A 14,038-nucleotide genomic window follows, 5' to 3' on the forward strand; every position below is an offset into this window, starting at 1 on the left:
AAGCTAATCTTTTTATGGTTTTTCCTCTAGAGTGTCCTGTTTGCTTTCTACGACTTCTTACAATCAAATACAAGCCCTTCAAGCTCTGCCGTTTGACTAAGCCTCTTAGTTACTACCTTTTAATCACAAACTTCTCTTACCTTCTTCCCCCCGAAGTCTGAACTACCATTCTCTTTTTCTCTTTTTTGAACTTAGGATGTAATACTCCACTCAACACCCGATACATACAGGACAAATTTGAAAAGTTACTAAAATAAAAAAAATTGCAAGCCAAAAATATCAATGAGTCTCAGATTTACCAAGAAATAACTACACAGCTAATAGTTTATAATACTGAACTCAGACTGATAACAATCAGCTGTCCTTTTCTGTTTTTGTGAGAGTCCATCTGAGTCTCTGAATTAAAAAGAAACATTCTTGAAAGGACACGAAAATAGAAATCTGCGTATATGGCTCTCAGTACATGTGAGAAAAGTTGGAAAGGAAACATTCAACAAAAAATTCTTCCACTTCTCAACGTGTTGCTAAGTTACCCCCTTCTTTCATAAAGAAAATAAGCAAGCATGTAGGAAATAGAACTACTGAGATCTTTGGTAACTATGCCACATGCTGGGGCTTTTTATGCATCTTAATTATAACTTGGCCAACCTACTTTTTCACACTCACTGAAAAACTGTGAAGTGAGACCTGTGTTTTGCTCATTTTTCCAAAGACACATTTACCATTTAAATAAAGAGCACATGACATGATGTCTTACAAATTAATATAGCCTTATATATTTATTTTATTATGCTGCATATTGCAGCAATTCAAATGTTGAATCAAATACATGATTTAGCAACTTTCAGAGATAACATTAATGATGGTAACCACATGCCTCATTGCAAAGGTGTGTGGCTTTCCATACTCGGACTAGCTGCTACGAGATTTATTTTTTTTTAATTTTTGGAACACATTATGGAAATTAACACATTGGCAAGCTGTAAGTTGCTCCATATGATTCACTACACAATCACCACGTGCATTTAAAAGCTATGCCTAGCCTCTTGCATTTACCTGCAGAGCCTCTACCTTTTCACTTAAAAAAAGAACACATGTGTGTGTGTGTGTATACACACATACATTTAAAATTATGTTCATGGGGATAAAAACAGATGTTCTTACGTCTTTGAGAGTTCATGTTCCACACTTCACTGCCAGGCCAGAGCACAAATAGATGCAAGTGACTTAAGATCCTCATGTTGCAAAGCCAACCAGTGTCAAATAAGTTTTTTCCACCACATTCAAAGGTACTCAGCCAAGACTTTACCTTGGTAGGTGTCTTGACCTTATTACCAGCGACCAGAGGGGAGGAATGGGAATGCCATTTACTGCACTTAGACAGAACTCGTAATGCTGAATCAGTATTTCTAAAGTGCTTGGAAAGTCTTAGAGGATAATCTTTAAGCAGAAGTAACTATAAACATCCACCCTTTACAAAACTGGATGGATATTTTAATACTTACCTTCATCTGTCCTGTTTATTTCGTGTTCAATGAGCCTTGAGCTACTGGGCCTAGAAGAAGGTGCAACAGATGGCTGTAATGAAGGGAGATCATCAACATCTCTCAGGTTTGCAAGCATATCTTGCAGCTTTGATCTGTTGGGCCCTAACCAGAAAAAAAAAAAAAAAAAAATTAAATGGTTTATATGCATAGCTCATGATGGCACTAATTATATCAGCTATGCTACAGCAGCACATGCAACAATGGATCCTACCTTGCATTATGTTACCACAGATAAACTAATGAGCACCTATTTTCAGCAGCAACTAATCAGCCAGCATGAAATGAATTTCTTGAAAAGAAAGTGATAGAAGCAACTGAGAATTGTGAACGCTCATTTTACCCCACATTTATCAACTCATACTGCTACTTGCATGGGATGCTGAAGAATGCCTCCAATTGAGTCACACTGATTATTAGAATATTTACTTTTCCAAAACAATAGCTGACATTTGTGAATATTTTAAAATTTGTGCATCGGGTACTTTGTGCAGCATATTCTTATGACAAGATGATTATTTTAAATTTATTTGTGCAGTAGTGTAGTATTGTGAACTACATAATCCAAAAAGTTATACTTATATTAAAATATAAATGCAACTGGATTCACTGGCCTACTTCCTGAAGCTACATATGGTGAAGACCCATGCCCTTCTTGACACTTACCTGTGCTTTGCTCCATCATTTTCCCACATCCCTGTTTTGACTGTTTTATATAGGATTGAGGCTGAAACATATCTTCGGTAGTTTTTCCTGTTGTAAGTTTAATTAAGAATGGGAAAATGTCTTACCCATAGTCCATTATGTTTTTTTTCCTAGACCAGTAAATAATACAGCTATTTTTAAGCAGCTTTAACACAGAAGTGTACTCTAATATATGTATTCTCTCATAAAATCATTCTATGATTCTATTCTCTTATTACTTCACAGGAGTGTTTACTACAGCCTTGCAAAATCATAAGTTTACTAATGCAGTTGCAAACTCTACTTTGTCCACCCTATAATGACAGATAATAAACTAAATTGTATTTAACTTGTCTGTCACAACAATATTACCCGATTCAGAAAAACATTAAGTAGGATTTTGCAAGATTGTTTCACGATAATATCTGATTTATAAAAACAGTATTTTACTTAGCAGCAGTTCAGTGTCTAAACACCATTTATGATGAGATTAAAGTCATAGAAACAAACTTTGCACAATTTAATGTCAAGACGCTTAGTCCCTTCTTTTTGCCCTGCACTTCCTTCCTCACATTCTTCTTTACTACCTGCAATATCATAAATAGCTGAAAACAGGCTGTGTTTCTTCCTGATTTTTCTGCACTGATGCCCTTCCAGTGGTGGTTTGTCCATGGAAAGATGCTTAATTTCTGTACTGCAGTAAACCATTTGGTCTCCCAAGATCAAACCAATCAAATCACTCTAAAAGATACAGCAAATGTACTGAGCAGTAGTTACATTCATGAAGGAGCACTGGAAGTCCAAGTGCTGCCTTACATCAGGAATTTCTCTCAGAAATGTATAAAACATCCCAATATTATGTCGACATTAATAATGAAATACTATGTTTTATTATCAAAAATCAAAAGCACTCAACAGCTGTTCAAGAATGTAATTTCAACAGTTTGATTAAATTTCTGCAAAGTTAACCCTACAACTACTTACCCTGAACTACATAGCATGTCTGTGTCTTTTTAAAATAACAGACAAGTTACAAAACCCAATTTCACTTAAGTTGTATATTGGTATGCCCTCTCTGTCTTAACTATAAAGAAATTTAGCATGAATGTTGTGAAACGTGAACACTTCAGTTGGCCAGCTCAGCTTCTTGTCAGACTTGCAATTAATTTCCAGTAACTTAAATGATTCCAAAGATGACAAAAATATCACTTGAGAAAATTTAAAGTATGGTAATGATTTACTTTTTTTAATAAAAAAGAAAAAAAGGAGGTTTAGTTTGTGCATTTGATAGCATAGTTTCAGCAACATAACCAACTGCTGAGCAGCACCTTATCACATTTAGTATCAATACAAAAAATACGAAAACAAGTCAGTCTCAATGATGTGAGGATCTGACACCTTTTCCATTCTTATGCATGTCTCTTTGGAAGTGAGAATTTCCTTGGTATTCATAAGCATCTTCCCACAAAGGGAGAAACATCCCTCAAATTTCTTACTGGGCTACATGCAATACTACTAATTTACATCATTCACACATGAATTCTCAATATGGCTAGATGTTTGAAATATAGCTGTGAATACAGTGTTTCATTTTAAACACTTCATCTGAGTTCAAAAAGTTTTAAGGTTTACTTATCAAAAAACATTGATTTTTACAAAACAGTTCTGTATTTCAAGAAACGTAACAAAAATATAATACAGGGCTAGAAACTGTATTTCAGATACTGATCACAGTTTTTTGTTTGGATAAAAATACCCAACATTTTTAAAAGCTAGTCCCACAGGTATGAAAGTCAATAAATAAATTCTGTGATTTACAAATAAACTGATGGTCAGAGTTGCTTCCTATTTCGAGCCCTGCATAACAAATTATGATGACAGCATGACTTTCATGTTGTGAATGTTAAGTATAAACAGGGGTAGAAATTAACCTGTTTTCTCCCTCTGTCATCTAATAGGATACTGAAACAGTTTCTGTTTTGTAGTTTTGTGGGTTTTTTTAGTTTACATACCAGACTTTAACTCTTCCTGTGAAACTGGCATGTTTCCAGCTAAGAAAGGGTTCTGAAGTCTTCTGTATTAAAGTGTGAACTATTAAACCAATGTCTTTTACAATTTAAGTTTCTGAATAACAAAAGTATAATCCATGCTCAAAGCAAGAATTTTTAATTAATCCAACTCCTGATTGGAAGAAGCAATAACTAATCCAACTACTTATCAGGTAACTTGATTGACTCATTAATTTCAACCCCTGAAAACTGGTGAACAGGAAAGCAGTCAGGAGCAGCAAAGTAAAAGAGTAAGTAATTTTAGGAAAACATTGAGAGAGAGATAGAATTAAGGGTGTGAAAGATGTGGGATTTATGATTTTAAGGTGCAATGTTTTCCACTTACTCTTCACCCCCTTTTTCCCCTTGCGCTCCTTTTTGTATTGTTCCTTGAGTTTGGTTATTACTCCCTGGTCGACATTCCAAGCTTCAGGCATGAGACACTGGTCTTCCTTTTCTAAACAAAGTGAAACAAATGAAACATCCTTTTTCAATAATGTCACCAAGTGATCTCTACTGAAGGAGGTAACAGCTGCTGTCAATGGCATTTGTCTTTTATTTTGAACAGACAGAAATAGCACCAAGCCTGTGAAAGCTGTAAAACCACTACTCACATTCCACTTCTATTTGCTCAGAATTTTCTTAACAAAAAATTGAGATGAAATTTCACATGCCTAATTTCTATAACCAAGCACATAGTTGTTCATAAATGTAAGCAATGTTTACTTTATAATAAATCAGGACATATTTTCCAGCTTTTTGTTTCCTCCAGGGAAAGAATGATTATATCTAGAAACAGCAACTATGTTACTGGTCAACATAACTTCACAACTCAGATGTTGTGTCACTGCATTTCAAATTCTCATTTCATTGTCTTTGTGTTATGTTGTCATTTACACAAAGCAGCAGAACATTAAAATCATTCTGGAACATAGTATACAGGTCACCAATGTTTGAATAAAATCTTGAAGCACTAAGGCCATGAAATTTCACAAAAAGGGGAAGGTCTGAGTTATTAGTCTTTGAAAAAATACAGAAAACATTTCAACATGCCTAATGAAAAAAAAAATCCCCCCCTTTTTTTTTCCCCTAAAACATCTCTCTCAAATTGCCTCCCCTGTGACACGATACAGAGAAGAATTATACTTCCACCAGTACGTATTTGGAGATTTTGAACAAAACGCGTTACATGAGTTCAAATCTCCAAGTCATTTTTTCCATATATGGAAAGACTGTACCGAGGCAGCTTAGAAAAATAGTTTGCGAGAGGCAGAAGGTATTACAGCTTTTCTTCATATATATTTATTTACATGACCATTACAGCTACAAAATTTTTTGAATTGCGTTATCTTTTTGCTTTGTTTTCCTCATTAAAATCTCAACCTTATTATTTAAATATTAATTCCTTTCAGACCAAGGTTGCTTTGTACATCAATAAACTATTCTAGACCTTTTAAAATATGAACAATAATAAACTTATCCTCAGACTAATATGCAGAAAGGGTATGAGATGTCTGTAGAGAAAGCACAACACTATCAATCACAATCTGGAGGAGTCGCTATGATCGGCCAGAAGATACAAAACAAGAGATGGGTTATGATGGGGACTGACTTGTTAGAAATTAACTGATCCTCCATCAACATCAAACTGAACAGGAGTCAGCAGCATATTCTTGCAGCAAATGCTATCAACCTTATCCTGGGCTGTACTAACAAGAACGTAGCCAGTAGGGTGAGGGAAGTGATTATTCCCTTCTGTTTGGCACTTGTGAGACCACACCTTGAATACTGCATCCAGTATAATATTTCTTATATTGGGAAACCACGTAACTATAATGCTAAGTACTTGATGTAGTCCAAAAGAGCCACTCAGATGGTTAAGGCAGCTGGTGCAGATGAGCTACAAGGAAGGGCTGAGAGTACTGTGCATGTCCAGCGACAGCAAAAGAGGCATCTTAGTGCTGCCTACAACTACCTAATCGGCAGGTGTAGAGAAGACAAAGACAGACTCTGCTCAGACTTGCACCACAGAAGGACAAAATACTTCTTACCATGAGCACATTCAAATACCAGAATACTGCTCCTGACAGTTTATGGGAACTCCTTTCCCAGAAGATATTCATAACTTGACAGGAAGAAGGCCAGCGTAACCTGCTGCAAATGGACCTGAGCAGGAGGTAGGACTAGATGATCTCCTTTGAACCCTCCAGTCACAGTCCTATACTCACGAGTGACAGATTAGAGACCCAAAGTCTTGAGGCATTAGTCTTTTTGCAGCAGCTATGAAAATAGAGAGGTATAGCTGAAGAGAGACTCTAAAAAAAGATGGTCCGTGGGATATGTCATGTCCTCTTAATACATATGTCCAGTAAAGTACCACTAATGATCAAAAATTGCATGAAGAACTCAAAAAAGGTATGAGAAAATCACGCTTGAGAGAAACAAGTATGTACGCTTTCTGGGATCAGGCTGTAAGTTTTAATCATGCTTTTCCTCCCCAGCTAGACAAGATTTTTTGCTCTCCTCCATCAAAAAGTTTAGACAGATTTATATTATATTGTATTGTTGCCAGGAAAATACTTAATACATTAATTTTCGACAGACTGTCCCAGGATGCTTCCTGCATGTCCCACAGGTTCTGTTCCAACTTCAGAAGTGGATCTTGAACTACTACTGAGCAAGTGCTTTATAGTTTAAAAATTACCTGAACACTTCTGAGGAGCTTTCAAGCCAAACAGCTTCAACAGATTACTGAAACTGATGCTTGGGGTCCAAAATAAAGCAAAGACTTCCTCTGGTTGCTTCAATCCTCACTACACTGGATCACTCCTCTATGCTACATTTAACAGTTTCACTTACATTGAATTAACCTAAGTGATTCATAATGGCAGTTCCTTGAAGAAGCTTATTCTTACATACTGTTACCATAAAAGACACAGGTTGTGAAACAAGTAATTGAAAAACATGAACATCTACAACTCAAAAAAACCCCTTAATATTTCTAGAAAATGGAACTCCTACTTTCCATGACAATTTCTTTTTCACGTTAGACTTTTGCTCATTTGTACTCAGCTGTCATCAATGAAAGTAAAAATAAACCAGAAGTGTGAATTTGAGAACAAAAAAGCTCCTGTTGGTATACTAACGTTTTGGTGACACAAGCAATAGCTACACTTATCAAGCATAAATGGGCAAAATTTTAATATTAAAGAGAAGTATCAGAACAACCTAATAAAAATATTTTTATAAAAAAGAGTAACATTCCTAAATTTGTTGGGTAAACATAATACTGACTGCTGTATTTAACAATATTGAGATGCATCCTCTTAAGCAGAGAGGCTACACCACACTGAACAATAATTTGGAGTCCAGCCATGAGCTGGGCATGGCTTCAGTGAAATACAGCACCTCAGAGTGGTTAGCTCATGTGAGAGCCACAGCTACCATGGCTTATTTGTACGTCAAGGTGCCAGTTGCATTATAATGCTTAATTATTTCCCATTCATCTTCCATAGCTCCCTCTGTGACTACTTATGTCTAAGACTTTCCAGAGCAGGTTAAGGAGGAAACAACTCCCCATCAGGATATTTAACCAGTTCTCTTCCTTCTTCCCTTCCCTATGCAGTGGATTTATGTGGCATAATTATGTCAAGGTAAAGTGGATGCTGGCATTCTGGGTTGCAGAACATGAACCTCAAAGGACAGAGAACAGGTTGTGAAATGTTGCTCTATGACTATGGGGCTTAAAGATACATTCTTCTCATAAATTACAAAAGAAAATTTGAGCAACTGAATAGTTCTTATTGACCAAATTGCTAACACACAACAAGAGTACAGCTAATTCAGTCTTTATGACTCACGTTACTCTCTGTATCAAAGTGGGACAAAGCAGAGATGACTAATTAACTTTCATGTTCATAGTTGTAAAATACAGCTTTATCAGAGCACTTCATTAGCATGAGTTACTGGAAAAACACGTTGAAATTCCGCTCATAAAATTTAAATTCTATCTGCCTTATTATTAAAGAAAAGGAAAAAAGACAATGACCAGAAGCATAAACCTTGAAGAATCCTTACATTAAAGCAGTATACAGAAAAATTAGAATATTACATCAAGAGGACCTCAGTCTGCCAATTATTTACTGCAGGAATACTCAAAGGGTGCTGTGATCATGGCAGAGATCTCAATCAATCAATCAATCACAATATATTCTTATCGCAATGTTTTTTCTCCTGGTACAATCCACTACATTTCCTTACCCCAATCTGTTCCATCTCCTGAACTTCTCGATTCCCCATCACCTTCATCTGAGGTAACCAAAAAGTCAAACTCTTTCAAAGCTTCTTCTGTATCTCTGTCTTCACTGCTGTCTGATAGCACTCTCTTCCTTACAATCTGAAAGGTCAGGAGGGAGAGAAAAAAGCTGAATTAAGTTACACGCACATCTTCATACTGAGCAGTACTGTCTTGTCTTCTATGCGAAATCCTAACAGGAAGTTCCAGAGGAAGCAGAAAAGTATACATTAATAAGCAAATCTGGAATAAGCAAATTTCTAAGTCAAAATGAAATCTGTCTATAGATCTTTCTTGCTGTGTCCACCAATGATCAATCACTTGATAATGAATCTACACTGTTCTAGACCACTACTAATTTTTTTTTTAATACCAGAAAAGGTACAAACTTTCTTTTAATAAAGTTTTTTTTAAAAAAAAAAAACACAACACGCAAAACCCACAAACAAAAACCCCAGAATGCTGTAGAAAGTACTTCAGGAAAACCAAACTCACTCTGCTTCTCTGAAACTAGCCTTTTCAATTCTCACCTCTGAAATCACTCTACATGTGGAACAAAAGTCTAGAAAAAAAAACCACAAACAACTGACAAGAGCTAATTTACTTAGATTTGGCAAAAATCATTCCACTCCGAATACTTCCTCAGATATTACTGTTATTTAAACACAGTACTTCCATTTTAAACTATGTTTCCCTTTCAAATTCAAAAGCAAATTTCATTAAGAAAAATTACCAAATTTTGGTAAAAGAAAAAATACATGAAAGGACCTCATCGTATGCTTTCTGCAGTAAATTTACTTTCCCTTCCCCAATCAAAACGTACTAGATGCTTTACAGTTATTTGACTAATAGGCGAGCTGATGCCGTGATACATGAAATTTGTAGCATAAATTTTACTTCTACAGAAAAAGAAAATTCATCACAATACTTTTACTTGGAACCTTGCTAAGTCAGTCTGAAAAAACTTCAATACATAGGCCAACGTGCCATAGTTCATGAGGATGAATCACTGTTTCCTCTAAATACCTTGAACTAACTTCAAAACCTGAAACAATTCTAAACTTCAAGCTTCATTCCTTTGGCAGGCTTATTGAACATACTGTATTACAGATGATTTTACAGAAGAGTCTCAGACACTAGTTCACAGCCCATGGATGACAGGAAGAAGTTCATAAAGATCCTCTTTCTTTAAAACCTCTTTAAATGGATTTTCAAGTGTTCATTCTTGAAACCGATCACAGAAACAATCACATCCATCTGCTTATCTCACTCTTATCTGCTTCAATTGTTAGGAAACAAAACTCACTGAATAAATATCAATTTTGAAAATAAGAGGGTACAATGAGTACTGATTTTATGTATCTATTTAATGCAATTATATGACCAAATCACATATCAAAGTATAGATCATGAGGGAGTTCCAGGCATTTGACTGAATAAACAAACAAAAAAGTTTATTAACCACATGTAAGAGTTTTCCCAGTTATACTTCTTCTTCCTTCCACAAGCTATTTGAAGAAAAATGTGGTGTTTCAGTTATGTACCCTACAAGTATAAATTCCTGCAAGTCATTTTAAATATCAATAGGTTTATATAACTATTCAAGAACAACGCATTTTTGACGTGCAACATTGCAAGCAAAACGTTCAAACTAAGCTGAAAATTGTAAAAGAAAGATATTTACTACCTTAAAAATTGTAACCAATATATATAAAATACACTAGGTAGTACAGAATAGTAGAAAGAATTAAAAATATTTTAATTTGCCACTGCAAACATTAAAGCAATAATGATGGCAAAGCTTAACTTATATGCACAAACTCAGAAATGCATATATAATTCCTCTTATGCACACATGCTTGGACAGACCATCATAAAGATGCATTAATGATTTGCACGTGTACATACACAGTCATATACTTTGCATATAGGCATCTCATTAATCTCACTTTTTCTGTTCTTCGTAACTTTTTCAATTATTTTTTCCACTCACTGTTGCGGTATCAATGATTGTTTTCTCTCTTCCTTCAATATCTTCTTCATCTTCTTCATCACTAAAGTCTGCAGCTGCATTTTCAAGAAACTTGAAGGTCTCTAGCAGAGAGGCAGAGTCAGTCAATTCAGGTTTCCTAAACAACAACAACAATCACCATCATGAGTCAGAAGAAACCATAACAAAGTCACTTTTACAATTACCAGTCTGTTTTGTTTTACGATGGCCAACAACACATGAGACTAAAATAAGCCTACAGGTATAAATGGACTATTAAAGGTAAAAATATTAATGAATTAAAACCTAAACATTATCCATAAACTATCTTATTAGAACCAACAATTTTTCTTCATCCAGCTGAAATTACCAGGCCAGACATATTTCAATATTCTATTTGAAAAGCATTTTAAAGCAACGTTCATCTGGTATGTGCCCAAAAGCAACATCAATACTATAATACCATCATGGAAAGCCTCAGCAACAAGGACATGAGTTACAGCTACTAAATTGGCCTCCCACATGTACATCAGGGTACAGGAAAACTCTGCTGTTATCTTATGTTCCACACCTTGCTGGGAAACATCAAACTCTAGGTCTATCATTCATTAACTTTTAAGACATTGCCACTATAAAACAATATAATGGGAAAATATCATTGATGACTAAATGACGTTCACGGAGATGTTAACATTAAACGAATAAGGAAATGGATGACGACTGGGTAAAATTACAACTGCACTGGCACAAGTTCAGGCAGTGCCTCAGAACAGGAAGCATAAGGGTTGTCATATTAACAGCTGAAGAGGAAGAAGCAGGACTGTAACCATTATTAAAACTCTGATGAAAGTACAATTAAAGAAACCCTAAAATTAACAACAGGTACAATGTTTTCCATGCAGAAGACGCACTTCTCCATCAATCCCTCAAAGATAAAGTGGTGAAACAAAAATTATTCTGCTTGAATTCCAATGATTACTTCCAGTAAAACCTTGTACATTCTTTATATGACTTTACAACACTAAAGACAAGCTTTATTGTTTTCTTACCTTTAATCAGTAGTCTGTTTTTCATAGTTCATCACTAAATGCACGTCATCTTGATTTTCACAACCACTGAAACCAAAGAAGTCTCTCTCTCTTTTCAGAATTGTAGCTCTAAATTGTCTTGTACAGTCACCCTTACTACCAGCAAGTGCCTTGCTAATGCTAAATTTTGCTTCTGCTATGACCCTTCTTAAAAGGTTCGATCAACTGACAAGCCTATCTAGTAAGGCCTTCTAAACTCCCTGCAATGTAAACACCTGATTATCCATCCATCACCCACTTATTCCAGTGTTTCTTCATAACACTTGTCAAAGGTTTATTACAGGAAACATCCAAGGGCAAAAGCTCTGATGTATAATAAGGCTTGATAAGCAGCACACTTACTTCTTTATGCAGTCCTCTGCTCAAGCAGTTCTGTGCTTATATGACAACAATTAGCAGGAGTGGCCTCTTCGTAGCCCCAATATGTCTGCATCTCATTAAGACAACTTGCTAGTCTACCTGGTTTTCACTTATTCATCTTTACAGCCCAAAAATACCAATAAAGATTTAATTTGCCATTAGAAATTAATAGAATCATAGAATGGTTTAGGTTGGGAGGGCCCTTAAAGATCATTGAGTTCCAACTCCCTGCCGTGGGCAGGGACCCCTTCCACTAGACCAGGTTGCTGAAAGCCCCATCCAGCCTGGCCTCCAGGGATGGGGACTCAACAACTTCTCTGGGAAACCTGTGCCAGTGCCTCACCACACTCACAGTGAAAAATTTCTTCCAATCTAAATCTACCCTCTTTCAGTTTGAAACCACTACCCTTCGTCCTATCACTACATGCCCTTGTAAAAAGTCCCTTTTCAGATACTGGCAGGCCGCAATAAGGTGTCCCCAGAGCCTTCTCTTCTCCAGGCTGAACAACCCCAACTCTCTCAGCCTGTCTACATACACAGCAGCACACAATACCATGATATACAGTATGTTTTCTTGGCCAGTAGTTTTACTGAGAATATTCCTTCCACTTTCCCATATTTTACCTTAGTTAAGAACAATCTCAAACACGCTTCCAATTTGCCCTGCTTCCTGCAGTATTTTGACCCTTTTTTTTCCATGACAAACCTGAAAGCACTCTGAAATATTTTTATTTTTCCTTAAGTAATCACTACTTTGGCAGACTACACTACTTCATGAATCTGTAGTAATAACCTACATTTTCACAGAAACCCTACAGCACTGTTATTTTGCTGTTTCCAACACACAGATCTTGATAAGACAAAACTTATAATGTGCTTCGTTTGACAAACTTCCTGATTTTCAGCGAATTTTCTGTGTTCTCATCAACTTTTAGTGGACTAAATCATGCGACACAATTGTATTTCTGTGTTTTCCTCTGTAATTTGCCGTGTAAAAATCTGCCATGTAAAAACATCATGGCTGCTGATCTATATTAGCAACTATCAAGACATGTTACAGTGAATAGCAATGTCTGAACTAATACCGAACATAGAATATAAAGTTTTAATCAACAGAACTTGTTTTTAAGAGACAGAAATCCTTCTACAGGTACAAGGTTTTGTAGTAATTTGTACCTAGATTCGGTTCTATACTTATTTGATCTTAAATCAGGCTCTCTCACACTGAAGTTCAAAGTGACAATCGAAAGAGAAGGTTAAATCTTTAAGTAACTGCCCTGAATTCAATATCATATTAATTATGACATACTTTAGTGGGCAGGATATACATGTAATCGTATAGCTCCGTTTACACAGGTGGGTAAAAGTCATCTCATGCATTGGAAAGCACAGTAGTTTATCATGTATTTCAAAACTCTTGCACAGTACAAAAATGTACAAAGTCAGCATAGTACCACAGATTACTCATGCTAAGGCACAACTTTCAAGAAAGAATTTATAAGAACCAAAAAAGAAAAACAGAAGTGACAGAATATTTAAACTATTTAAAAGTTCTACAGAGAAAAGAAACTTCAAGCAGACAGGTAGGTTGATTTGCTATACTGTACCCCAATACACTTCAGCAGTCAAATCAAAAGGAACACAATAATGTAGCTATTTTTCATCCTTTATCAGCACATAAACATAATGTTTTTTAGATATTATTGTCAGCATGAACACTTAGGAATACTGTAAAATATACTTAAGAAAATGTCTAGCCTTCGCTAATTTATGTTATGTACTTTGATGGCAATTTGAAGCTTATTTGTCTCATTATTTTCCATCTGTTTAGTTTGTTTCTCTTACGCAGTCATTCACAAAGCAACATAAAACAGCGGAACTGGCAAAAATACATTCAGAGATGGGGTAGTGTAATAAATTACTTTAAATTCCATTTTAGAAAAAGAAACACAACTCAACATTTCCAGGGCTTTTGTAGTCTAGAATACTTTCAAAAAAAATAACGGATGAAAGCAACAGAATGAAGACCC

At 35.6% G+C, this 14,038-nt stretch overlaps 1 protein-coding gene across 1 annotated transcript in view; it reads right to left on the reverse strand.

Annotated features, from left to right (window-relative positions):
• STRN (striatin, calmodulin binding protein) overlaps positions 1-14,038 on the reverse strand; it is a 53,591-nt gene that overhangs the window by 17,587 nt on the left and 21,966 nt on the right. Inside the window, exons 5-8 of the mRNA XM_009880391.1 lie at positions 10,564-10,699; positions 8,537-8,672; positions 4,623-4,733; positions 1,506-1,649 (exon numbers count right to left, since the gene is read on the reverse strand). Of these exons, the coding sequence (XP_009878693.1) occupies positions 1,506-1,649; positions 4,623-4,733; positions 8,537-8,672; positions 10,564-10,699 (527 nt within the window). The remainder of the gene's footprint in view (positions 1-1,505; positions 1,650-4,622; positions 4,734-8,536; positions 8,673-10,563; positions 10,700-14,038) is intronic.

The sequence above is a fragment of the Charadrius vociferus genome, unplaced genomic scaffold (genome assembly GCF_000708025.1).
Source record: "Charadrius vociferus isolate BGI_N301 unplaced genomic scaffold, ASM70802v2 scaffold62, whole genome shotgun sequence".
NCBI classification, from domain to species: domain Eukaryota; kingdom Metazoa; phylum Chordata; class Aves; order Charadriiformes; family Charadriidae; genus Charadrius; species Charadrius vociferus.